Here is a 13,751-nt window from a genome sequence, read left to right on the forward strand (position 1 = left end):
GCTGAAGATGCTACTGAGGTGGGTGCTCAGAAGCATAAGAAAGCTAAGAAGGAAAAATCTGCTATGTCCACCATTCTTGAGGAAGTGGAGGATTTGGATGATGTCCCTCTTATCAGAAAAAGGACAAGAAGTACTCAAGAAACAGCAGAACAGCCTGCTTCTGAACAAGCTGGTTCTGAACAAGCTGCTTCTGATCAAGCTGCTTCTGAAAAGCCTTCAAGTCCCAAAAATAAAAGAGAAGCTGCTCTTCAGACCATCAAAAGGAAGAGGTCTAATTTAACAAGAAATCTGAAGACAGCTGAAGGAAGAAGGGAAGAAATGTTGAAAGAACTGGAAGAGAACTGGGATGAAGACTCTAGCCCCAAGAAGGCAAAAAGGACTGCAACTTCTGAGCCCATAGTCATGCCCAGTTTCGAAATGACTGAAGAAATGAGGCAGTACGCTAGAGAGGTTTCTGCATCCAAGATAGCAGAAAAGAAAAGGTTGAAGGAAGTGTTTGAGAAAGAAAGGGATGAGCGTCTCAAGGCTGCAGGGTATGTGCCTACTCCTGACATTGCTGCTTTAGCGTCTGAGTTAGAAACAGTTCAGTATGGAGCAACTCTGCTTTCTCAAGCCTTGAAGAATAAGCAAGCTTCAGGAGCAACTTCATCAGATCCAGTTTCAACAGCTCCAGAAGCAATTCATCCAGAAGCTCAGTCCTCAGGTAATCCATCTAAAGCTCCAACTAATACTCAGTCTCTATCTCTACCCTCTTCACCCTCTTCATCATCCACAGAATCAGATGACCAACCCCTTAGCCAACATATAGACAAGCTTCTAAAAACCAAACCTACCAAACTAACAGAATTTGGAACACTTGACTATGAGAGTACTCAAATAGAATTTTCAAAAAATAGGATAAAACTTTGTGAGAAATTCAATTTGCCTACTACTCATCCACTATATCCAGATACTCCAGAACCTGTTAGTATACAACAACCTGAACCTACCCAAACAAACTCACCAAATAACCAATCTCCACAAAAAGCCTCTGAAGTAGCTTCAGATGCAACTACTTCAGAAACCCCCCAACACCAAGAATCCTCAACCCTTCACAACTTAGAAAAACATCTAGGTGGTGAAATGCAACCAACACCCACTAAGGCCTCGAAGACAGTTTCTGAAAAGACTGTCTTGGAAACCCAAACAGAAACCCAAACCATCCCTGAGCAAACTGTTCAGGAGCAAACTGCTTCTGAACAAGTTGCTCCTGACCAAACAACTTCTGACCAAACAACAGAACAACAACAACAACCAGACTCACCCACTATAATAGACTTAACCTCTGACCAACCTTCCAAATCACATACAACTCAAACTGAACCTTCACCCATCCCTGACCATATCCTGGAGTCTGAGTATATAGAGGAACAACTGATCAGACTTAGTGATGAGATTCAGGCACTGATTCTTCGCAGAACAGTTCCTGCACCTCCTATTCACTATTATGATCAGTGGATGGATCTACAGAAGAGCTTTGATGAGCTGCTGGATCAGCTTAGAACTAAATGTGTGTCATCTCACTCTGCTATGCTGAAAAAGCTTTTGGATGATATGCATGAAGCAGCTAAGGAGAAAGAGCTGAATTTTGTGCCTCTGCTGGACATCACTCCTTTCTATCCAGAAGAAGAGTACATCACTAGGGCTGCTAGAATTCAGGCTGGATTTAAACGAAGAATGAGGGAAAAGGATGAGCTACTTCAGAAGAAGGATGATCAGATCAAGTATCTCTTAGAACAGTTGTCTAAGCAAGCCCAACCTTAGTTGCACACCCAACTCTAGCTTGTTTTTTACTTTTGTTCTTCGTAGCTGTGTCCTTGTATCTTAATCTTCTTTATATATATTATCATTGTTTCTGGATCTTGTGCTTTTTCACCTTCAATATGTTTTACAAGCTTTAACTCTGATGATATTTACTGTTTAATGCTGCTTGCTCTGATACTCTTTCTTTTGTTTCTATTCTTTTTGTTGATGACAAAAGGGGGAGTAAAATGTATAGTATTTGTTAAGGCACTGAGCCCTACTATAACCACTTCTAAATTTCTTTTAAATACTTCTGATTTGATTTTATAAGTATTTTATTGAAATTTAATTAATAAGAATAGAACTTAGGGGGAGCTTACAAACCTCACCTTAAAGAACTATTAGACTCAGGGGGAGCTTACAAACCTCTGTCCCAGTAGTCAACTTATTAATTAGATCAACAACAATTGAACATTTTAAATACTATTGTTTGTCATCATCAAAAAGGGGGAGATTGTTGGAACAAAATGTGTTTCACAATGAACCTTATTAAGTTTTGATGATAACAAGGTATTAAAAATTGTCAATTGGTTATTACTAATAATTGTTCAAGTGTACAGGACCAAAGGCTACTCAAGTTATTTCAATAGGTCTTGGAAGAACAATGGAAAGAAAAAAAAGAAATTCTGAGCATCTGAAGAAAACTGCTCCTGAAGCTAAACTGCTCCTGAAGAGATGACGTCATCAGAAGCAGAAAGTCATCAGAAGCAGAAAGTCATCAGAAGCAAAAGTTTTCATCAGAAGCAATATCTTCACCAGAAGCTACTTTTGATCCTTTAATCAAACTGAAGATTCAAAGTTGCTGATTCTCAATTCAGTCTTATCAAAGAAGAACAAAGAATTGAAAGGGAGGTATCAACGGATATATGGATAGCACTGAGCTCTTGTCTCTCGTTAATAGAGTTGACAAAGTACAAGTGTACAACCACTACCTCCACTACTCTGTTTTCTGTCTACGCTACAAGACAAAACAACAGCCATGCCTGCAGAATTTGTACACTCAAGATGGGAATGAATTTGAAGCTTATTCTTCAAAGGACTACACCCAAATCAGGCAAAGGATCACTGGTGGATAATCAAAGGATTTCAAACGACTCTTTAGACGTGCTGATTATCTCAACGTCTCTTTCACACCTCTATATAAAGGAATGAAGACTTGAAGATTTTAGACAGAGATACATAAGTTTAAAAGCGCCAAAACTCTGTCAATTTGATTCTAAAAAGCACACTGAATTTCTGCACTGATTTGATACATCTTAGAAATTCAAAGTCTAGAGTCTTTTCTGTATTGTATTGTGAACACCACTGATTGTATATCAAGTGTTCAATTCAAACTCAATTCTCTGTATTTCTGTTTAATTAGAAGTCTCTTGCCTGCGTGCTTGAGCATTAAAAGTCTCTTGCTTAGTGCTTGAGCATTGGAAGACTCTTGCGTGTGTGCTTGAGCATTGTTTTGTGAAGTCTCATACTTTGAAAGTATTGAGCAGTTGTAATCTTGTGATTATAGTGAAATCTCCTTGGAAGTGCAAGGGGGACTGGACTACTTCCGTGTTGTGGAAGGAACCAGGATAACTGCCTGTGTCTTTGTCTTTCTTTTCTCTGCTCTGTTCTTTTCCGCTGCAATCTGACTCTGATCATTTCATCAGAAGCAATCAAACTGCTTCTGAAGTTTTATCAGAAGAAGAATCCTTTTTTAAGAGAAAAAGAAAACACAATTCAACCCCCCCCTTCTTGTGTTTTTCACCTTCACTCTTTTCTTCAGGTACTCCACCTACTGGCTCGGGTCAACCACCTGTGACTTAAAACTTAAAAAAACATGTAACAAAAACAATTTAAATCATAATTAAACATAAAGAAAATAATTAAAGTAGATATAAAGAAAATAATTAAACATAAAGAAAAGGATTAAACAAAAACACATATAAAAGTTAATATAATAATGAAACACACACGTATAAAAAAAATTAAAACATAAATTTGTGTTGCATATGATAATTTATGATAATTAAAAATAACACTTACGTTATCTGAATTACACCAAAGCGGCAATGCCACATGCTTGGCATAAGAGTGCAGCAAAGATATATTTTCCGGTCCTCCAGGAAAGGGAGGCTCCAAAGGTAACACTGATGGGGCAGTCGTTGCTGCAATGTCATCTTCGTCTTGTATATGCTACTGCTCTGGTATATGATCCTGATAATTCAGGTACTCCACCTACTGGCTCGGGTCAACCACCTGTGACTGTTCAGGCTGTGTAGCCTAAGAAGTCTGAGAAGTCCTTGAACCATCCCCCCTCCGACATCTTCCCCTCTTTGGGATGTGCCCGCTTTGCCTCTCCTTCTGATGGCTTTGTGTCATCGCACACCTACCACCGATCATCTTAGATGGATCAGTCGGTGGCCCTTGGTCTTGATCAGACATATCTACACAAAAATTTAAAAAATTAACATCATTTTCATAACCTAATCAAACACATTAAACCTAGATTAAACATAAACATTCACATTAAACCTAAACTAAACATAAACATAATCAAACAAATTATAAGTACTTTGTGTGCATCATTTCAATATAATCTAAACTAAACCTTCACATTTCAATAAACATAATCATAAACATAAACATTCAATATAATAATTATAATCATCATTTCAACATAAACATAAACATTCACATTTCAATATAATTTGTGTGCATCATTTCTTTATCAAACTATAATTAACATCATTTCAATAACCTAAACTAATTAAATAATCAATATAATTATCATTGAGGCATTTTATCAAACACTTTGTGTGCAAAGTATAAAACATATTTAAAGAGTGTCCATTTGCCACCATTCAAAACCACATTATCATTAAACATCATTTAAACAGCATAGGCAACATCTACATTCATTTATCAATTCATAAACTACACATGCAATGTTCAAATTGTCAATTCATTCATAAACCCTAACCACATGCAAACTACTCATATTTTTTAAAAAACTTAAACTAAACAAACTAACATTATGATTAAAATGATTGATGCAACTTACTTGTCATAATGTGGGGATGAGAGACTTGCAATTCGTGAAAATGGAATTTGGAGAGAATTTTGGAAGTTTTTGAAGAAAAGAAGGAAACCGCAAAACTGAGTTTCTGCTTCTGTTTATGTTCAACACGCGCCGAGGATTTCCTCGGTAGTTGACTGCAGTTGGTTTTCTTTTTCATCGGCACTTATCTATCGAGGGGTATTTTAGTATTTTATTCGTGTTTCTCAGCCTAACAAGATGTGTCAACAACAATTTTTAAAAAGTATTTTAACCGGGTAAAATTGAATTTTCACGTCGATTAATGAACTGATGTAAAAAGTTTTCATTGTTGAAAGTCTTTCTCTAAGGTCTTTCAATGATCAGAATAAAAAGTCTCAAAGTTTTTATTAGTAAAATTAGAACCTACACTTTTAAGCCGATTCTAAATATCCCTAAATGTAAAACCAAAGTCAGCCAAACATGGTGACAATGTAACGTTGTACAAATAAACTAACACGACCATGACAATAAACTTCTTCATCAATTCCATCTTCTCTAGTCAACTCATCATCTACCAACACCAACAATGTGTAAGAAGCTACATGGAAAGCAAGCAATGATGAAACATCATATTATTCAAAAGCATAAAATGAGTAGAGTTTGATAATTAAAAGTTAAAACGTGCTTTTAGCATAACTCGATTAAACATTTCAATATATCATATGCACTTAACACATAACATATCATGATAAAAAGATTAACCTATAGGTGGTGAAGGTGGTGACCATGAGAATTAAATTACAAATTTAGCCTTACATTTTTTTTAACAATATAAGACCTATTATAGACATAATTAGGGTTATAAACCTTTTTTTTTTTTTTTTAAATTTAACCTTACAATTGTTTATAATTTGTATCACATTAATTATATTTATTTAACAATTATAAAAATTTACCGTTGTCTTTTTCAATGTGTTTAATTAATACATTATTCGTCTCATTTTAATTGTCTCTTTAACATTTTTCTCTGTCTCAAAATAATTGTCAATCTAAAATACCAATGCAACAATTATTATTTTTCCAACCATTATACTCTTATTTATTAAATTTCATTCAACTTAATTATTCCACTAACTACAATTAATAACAGTATTTTAATAAGTTGTTTTGGAAAAAAAATTCGTCTCAAATTATAAGTCGGTTTAAAATACCAATGAAGAATTAATGTTACTTTTTCTATTATACCTTTAACTAATCATTACTCTCTATTCTTTCAATTCTTTAATTTATCTTTCGCATGGTATTTATTAAGGAAAATTTTGTAAAACAATTCATAATATTTCTTTTCCATACAAAATTAATTATAATTTTAATACGTGTGAAATGTCAAATTGTCATAAATTTAGATAAAAAGAGTACTAATTTTACCATTGAAATGAACACAATTAATATTTTACCATTGAATTTGGGAGTATTATACATGATTGTAAAACTTTATTTAGTCAATTTTTATGAAAACTCAATGTTGAGTTTGTGCGAAGACAAACTGGACCGTTATAATATTCCTAAGGACCTAAAAGACCCTCAAAAGGGCTTCCTAGACCCTTCAAGAAGGCCTTAGCACCCTTAAAAAGAGCCCAAAGGCCGAAGGCGCGTATTACCCATAGCGCCGCCTTAATAGTCTCTAAAATCTTCTAGAAACCGCCCTAAATACATAAATACCCCTATTACTTGGAGACTAAGCAACCAAAACCCAAGCCCATAGAAGGCTATAAATACCACCCTTGAGAACACTCTCAAGGATCCAATATTCAGTCTAAACCCTAATAGACGATTCTTAACCCTAGAATCTTTATTGTACTTTTTTTGCAAGTACAGTTGGCGCCGTCTGTGGGAAACGGTAAAACTAACCTAGACCACACTCATAAACCTTAAAAAGAGGAGCCGGCAAATACCAAACCGGCTTCGACTTCAATTTTCCGGCGAATCCATCAAACGATCAAACATCAAACTGCCTCAAAGCGATCAATCTTTCTAATCACTATGTGTTATCGACTCCTCATCGTCTGTCGTCGCCATTAATGCCTGAAAGAATTCATGGCCGTTTTTCGAACCAGGGTTAAATTGCATCTCAAAGGGAAGAACCATTCTTTTCTTGTACTCCAATAATCTGCTAGCGTGTTTCTTAATACCTTTACCTTTAAGCGATTTCTATGAGTAAACTATGACTTTGATATTAATCGTTTGATTCTCATGAAAGTTATCATTTTATTTTTTCTGTTGGGCGGTTATCTTTGATTTGGAGAATAGAATTTGTTATTATGACATACTTAAATAATCTTATTTGTATACATTAGACAATTATACTATATGTAATTGGTTCCCTTATTTATCTCGTTAACTTCAACTTGCTTATGTAAAGATCTTATTTTGAAAAGGAACAAGATCACACCAAACTGGAGGATATACATATTTTGGATCTATTTAACTATGGAAGATCCAACCAACAAGAGGACCTCAATTCATAAACATTATAGTCATCCTCATGAGCAGGCGGAGATGAATTCATTGTGGTTTCTCTCGATGCCAACGACACCATGGACAACGGTTTTACTCATCTTTCTTTCCTTATTACATATATTTTAAAAAAATATTGTCGAATATATTTTGAGAAAATATATTTTTTGATTTGAAGAAAATTTGTTGTCAAATATATTTTGAGAAAATATCGGTTTGATTTGAAGAAAATTTATTGTCGAATATATTTTGAGAAAATATACTGTTTGATTTAAAGAGAATTTATTGTCGAATATATTTTGAGAAAATATCGGTTTGATTTGAAGAAAATTTATTGTCGAATATATTTTGAGAAAATATACTGTTTGATTTGAAGAAAATTTATTGTCGAATATATTTTGAGAAAATATACTGTTTGATTTAAAGAGAATTTATTGTCGAATATATTTTGAGAAAATATACTGTTTGATTTGAAAAGAATTTATTGTCGAATATATTTTGAGAAAATAAACTGTTTGATTTAAAGAGAATTTATTGTCGAATATATTTTGAGAAAATATACTGTTTGATTTGAAAAGAATTTATTGTCGAATATATTTTGAGAAAATAAACTGTTTGATTTAAAGAGAATTTATTGTCGAATATATTTTGAGAAAATATACTGTTTGATTTAAAGAAAATTTGTTGTCAAATATATTTTGAAAAAATATCGGTTTGATTTGAAGAAAATTTACTGTCGAATATATTTTGAGAAAATATACTGTTTGATTTAAAGAGAATTTATTGTCGAATATATTTTGAGAAAATATACTGTTTGATTTGAAGAAAATTTATTGTCGAATATATTTTGAGAAAATATACTATTTGATTTAAAGAGAATTTATTGTCGAATATATTTTGAGAAAATATACTGTTTGATTAGAAAAGAATTTATTGTCGAATATATTTTGAGAAAATATACTGTTTGATTTGAAGAAAATTTGTTGTCAAATATATTTTGAGAAAATATCGGTTAGATTTGAAGGAAATTTATTGTCGAATATATTTTGAGAAAATATACTAGGTTCCCCGTGGCAGAAATAAAGTGTAGTATTGTTAAAAAGTCACATGTGAGGGTCTTAAACACCCTTTGTAAGGACCTTAAACACCCTTTGTAAGGACCTAAAAAGGTTCTCCAAAAGGTTTGTTGGGCTTAGGCGCGCTCTCCTAAAAGACGTCGACCCTCAGAACTTGCCTGAATCTATTATTAAGAACTCTTCAGCTTTAAAAGCACCATGCCTTGTACCAAGACTTGTGCTTGGGGGCTGTGGACCGTCATAATATTCCTAAAGACCTAAAAGACCCTCAAAAGGGCTTCCTAGACCCTTCAAGAAGGCCTTAGCACCCTTAAAAAGAGCCCAAAGGCCGAAGGCGCGTATTACCCATAGCGCCGCCTTAATAGTCTCTAGAATCTTCTAGAAACCGCCCTAAATACATAAATACCCATATTACTTGGAGACTAAGCAACCAAAACCCAAGCCCATAGAAGGCTACAAATACCACCCTTGAGAACACACTCAAGGATCCAATATTCAGTCTAAACCCTAATAGACGATTCTTAACCCTAGAATCTTTATTGTACTTTTTCTGCAAGTACACAAACAAACACGGTTGTCTATGAGTTAGCAAAGGCAACCACGTTAGAAACTAGTTTTCATATCTGCGTTAATCCACCAGATTATATTGAATACATTTTGATTAATGAAATAATATTTTTCTTGCTTAAAGAAAAGGGGAATTAGTCACTTTAGTCCCTGAATGAGAAATGAGTAGTCACTTTAGTCCCTGAATGTAGATAAATTGCAAAACAGTCCATGGATGTAGACTATGTTGGTCAATCTCAGGGATTATAGTGATTAACAGAGTCTACATTCAGGGACTAAATTGACTAACGGAGTCTGCATTCAGGGACTAAATTCGCTAACAGAGTCTAATGGCTAGAATTTACCTTATAAGGTGAATAAGTGGGGTGTCCGGGGTTCGAACTCTGGCCTCTCAATATAATAATGCGTTGTTCTACCAACTGAGACCGACGACTCTTTTTTTTTTTTTTTGTAGATAGATGAAATTGAAAATTCATTATAAACTCACTCACACACAAGTGGAGGTACCGGGTTCAAACTCCGTCATGGCATCCGACCTAACAATTTCGGCATTTTGGCAGTTGAGGTAGGACTTCTGGATCGACGACTCATTTCCTATTCAGGACTAAAGTGACTAATTCCCAACAAAAATATTAAATAAAATGCGACGGAGGAAGCATAGTGGAAAAGGAATGGGATAAGGTTTATCTTGTTTATTTACAACGAATTCATTTCACTGAACCTTGAAACTGCAATAACGGCATCACTGAATGGCGAAGGGGAAGAAGCAACTGATGTCATCGGCGCCATGGAGAGGCGAGGAGGATACCACCGAACAATTCCCAGACGCAAATCTCAAAGTCACCAGTCAATCTGATGGAACTTCAACTATGCATGTCCCCCGTTCCAAATCCAACACTCATAATCACGATGATGATGATGGAATTGAAATTGATCCTGAACTTCGTTACAGTTTTCAACGCAATTATCAGGTCTTCTTTTCTTCAATGTATTCAAATAATTCATACTTGTTTTCAACCTGTTTGCAATTAGGTTGTATACCAAAGCTTATTGTTTTATGGTGTTTGTTAAGTGTGAAAAGTTTATGTAAATGATAGGCTTAAATACACTTTTGGCCCTTAACTTTTAAAAACTCACAATTTTGACCCTAACTTTACAACAAGCAACACAAATATCAATTTCTGTCCTCTATCTTTAACAAAATATGCACTTTTGGCCCCTTATCTTTTAAAAAAATAACAATTTTGGCTCAATGTTTTGAGACACGTGGCATCTTCTCAGCAGTTTTGCAACGTTTTGTAAAGTTAGGGGGCCAAAATCGCAACTTTTTAAAAGTTAAGGGGCCAAAAGTGTATTTAAGCCTAAATGAGATGAAGCACACCATAATTATCTGACTAGTATAAAGATTAGCAGCATAAAAACATACAAAATTGAAACATGAAGCCCTTTCGGTTGCAGTACAGTAACGCTGCAGAACTTTATAGTGCCGTAAGAAGCGGCTGAAATGTCGTTGAAAAGACTTATAACTGTTATATGAAAGTGGCAGATTGAATGTGTTTCAATGTTTGGCTTATCTATGTCAAGGACACCAACATGTGTGATTATATTCGATCACTTTTAACTGATTATGTTGTTAGTGTCGTGTCTAGTGTTTGTCTCTGTTTCATAGCTGACCACTGGGAGGGACTATTGATAGATTTCATTTCATTTGCATTTGACTAATAATCTATAACTGATTAATATAATAAATTATTATCTACGTATCAGTAATATGTAAACTGATTGCCAGATAACTTTAAGTGATCGTAACTTGTAACATTTCCAGGTTTTCTTCGTTCAAGGTTGATATGTTAGGTTCTGTTCTGATTTTTGTCTAAAGGGAAATTTAATTAACTCTATTTTGTATGATTGATTTGTTTATAATTGATTTTTAAATTGAGAACCAGACGCAAAAAATTTAGTTAAAATTAAAATTGTTATGTTGAATGTTATTACTTTAGAAATGAGTTTGGTGTCAAACCTAGTCAACTCCTAGCATAAATTTCTGAAGCTGAGTAGAGTAGTAAACACAAAAGGTGTTTTTTTTATCCGTTGTAGTGAAACCAAGATTTGGAAACAAGAAATTTTGATTCAAAGTAACAAAACATCTAGGTTTGTAGCAAATTCATGTTTGACATAATGTTATCAATCCCAGATCGCGGGGCGTAGTGGTTGATCCCAAAAATACTAGATTTGTATCAAAATCATGTTTGACATAATGTTAGCAATTTATGCAATTTTATATTTATAAAAACTTAACTAGCTTTGATTGATTAATGATGCGGTGAACAATGACAGCATGGATGGGTGAGTTAGAAGAATCTCAAACACAGTTTCTGGTGTTTTCTATTTGCAAAGTCCCAAGGGCTTTTTTGGATTTTTTTATTTCGTTATAAAGTGTGGTGCTAAAGCGGCCGGCCATGAGCCACTATTTTGCGGGCTATAGTGGCAACGATAGAAGCTATTCAAGCCCACGGTCGCTTCACTAAAGTGATCCTCTACTGAATTTCCTCCAGGGGCTACTCTGCCGCTATAGGGCAGTATTGACAACCCTGGTCTGACACTTGCTACCATGTACCCAAACACACAGTTAATATATTACCTTGGCTTTCTGTTTTGTTGTTTGACTTTGTCTATGTGCACCATAAATGTATATTTAAGTCTGCTATTGTGTAATTAAAGTCTGTTGTGCTGTTGTTCTTACCTACATAAATGACCATGTATCATTTTCTTCTTAGTTCTTGATTGTACAATTTGATATTGCTTCCACTATTTTTCTCCAACAATCAAATGTAATATACTTTTCTTTGTATTTGCAGTTTCTACAGCGAGTTTTTACCATTGACACTATGGTGAAACCTCTTCCGCCTGTCATGGCTTACAATGTCTCTCGCAACTTGAACTTCTTCACGCGCATTTTCACTCAATTCTTTGGTATGTTAGATTTAGTGCACCTTTTTAGACAGCTAGAGATTGCATATAATAAAATATATAGAGCCAAAATGTTTCAAAGTTCCCATTATTTTAAGGATCTCTTAAAATCAAACTCAAAGGCCCAAATAGTAGGACTAGGAGCATAAACAGCTCTTACGTTGTTCCTACGCTCAACAGTGGCCTTTACTTTAAAATGCGCCCCACCCAGCCCAGACATTGTCCTCCACCTCACCCAACAATTGAGCTGCACGAAGATTATCTCGAGATTGAATAGTTTGCACGAGTGTGAATGTGACGTCCCCCATGGTCGACATGTCTCATCATTGTTCTTCAAGTCAAATATATGACAGTGTATTTTGAACTGAAATCCTTGCTGAAACAAAAACCTGTAGTACGAAGTACGAACTCAACTTCCCACATCCCTCCATCACCATTTGATTAACTTTCATATTTCAGAGTCAAATCCATGGCTTGTGCTATTACATATAACATGGCTTGAAACCGTCCATTCACATAAAACATCACCTCTTTGGTCCAACACAAACTAGAGATTTCCTTTAGAAGTTGGGTTGAAGCAAAACACAGAATCTGGAGTGCGATAAAATAGATTTCATGGTGTTACATTCTATTCTGTCATATTTTTAGCAGTTTAAACAATGGTAATTGATATCATTTTATTATATTCCTCTTTATTTACCCTCTTCCCATCAATCCAAATATAGCTTTAGCTCAACATTTTTCCTCTTCCCATTAATCTGAATATAGTTTTAGTTCAAACGTTCTATCCAATGATCTTTTTGGCAAAACTGTCAAGTTCTTCAAATCATCTGTGTGGGTGCTATCCTGTATATATGAATTGCAGTCTCATTACCATATTTATGCTTGTCGTGGTCAAAAGTTTTATTTGCGCCTCCTCGTTGGATTAACACATAAAATTTTTGTAGTTCCTATGCATTTAAAATAGGACGACTATTCAACAGATTTTTATATTTGCTCTGTTTTTGTTAATATGGTGTATGTTATCTGTTGCACTGCAGATCCTGAAGGCATTGCAGCTGCCCAGAAATCCATGGGAATAGGACAGGAAGACAGAGATCGCAGAGTTCGGTGAAGATAATCGCAGAAGACACCATAAAATAAATAAAAAATATATGTAAGAACTTTGAAGATGATATTGAATTGTCATTTATGAGTAAAAAATTTCTTGATGTTACTACTCGCAGAATTGTCGAGCTTGTTTGTCCTGATATGTACTGATGTATAGTACAAGTTGAGTAGCGTTACAATTTGATAATGTGTTTGCAATTTCCTCAAAAAAGATATCGTGTCTGCAATCTGTTATTTTTGTTAGTTGTGCTGGATTATTACAAATTTACTACTCTATTACATTTTTTGGGTGCACCCTTACTTTCAAATTTGATTGTATAGGCATACAATAGTTTTGAAAAATTGAGAGGATACATTTTTATATATTTGGACTCAAACCCAACCAAGTGATGACATGCATTTAATTTGGCTTGTGTTTGGACTCCATTTATGTGCATAATAAGTTAATAGGAAAAAACAGGAAGAGAAAAACAAATTATGGTGATGACCAAGGATTTTTCATCTTCTCAAAGAATACTTCTGCTTCTACAATAATAGATTATTACGCATGTATATTTTGAATGTGTTGTTGATATCTCTAGGATGATGAGCATGAAGGATTGTTCTTTTATGTGCATTAGGAAGTTGAGGCATCAAACGATCTACAATTATGT

At 34.5% G+C, this 13,751-nt stretch overlaps 1 protein-coding gene across 1 annotated transcript; it reads left to right on the top strand.

The window, feature by feature from the left end:
* The first annotated feature begins 9,650 nt into the window (after positions 1–9,650).
* LOC11420897 (uncharacterized) lies at positions 9,651–13,348 on the top strand. Its single transcript, XM_003605409.4, has 3 exons — positions 9,651–9,989; positions 11,877–11,991; positions 13,029–13,348. The coding sequence occupies exons 1-3, from the start codon at positions 9,768–9,770 to the stop codon at positions 13,100–13,102; spliced, it is 411 nt and encodes a 136-aa protein (XP_003605457.1). The 5' UTR covers positions 9,651–9,767; the 3' UTR covers positions 13,103–13,348.
* The last annotated feature ends 403 nt before the right edge of the window (positions 13,349–13,751 follow it).

The sequence above is a fragment of the Medicago truncatula genome, chromosome 4, assembly GCF_003473485.1.
Source record: "Medicago truncatula cultivar Jemalong A17 chromosome 4, MtrunA17r5.0-ANR, whole genome shotgun sequence".
Lineage (NCBI taxonomy): Eukaryota > Viridiplantae > Streptophyta > Magnoliopsida > Fabales > Fabaceae > Medicago > Medicago truncatula.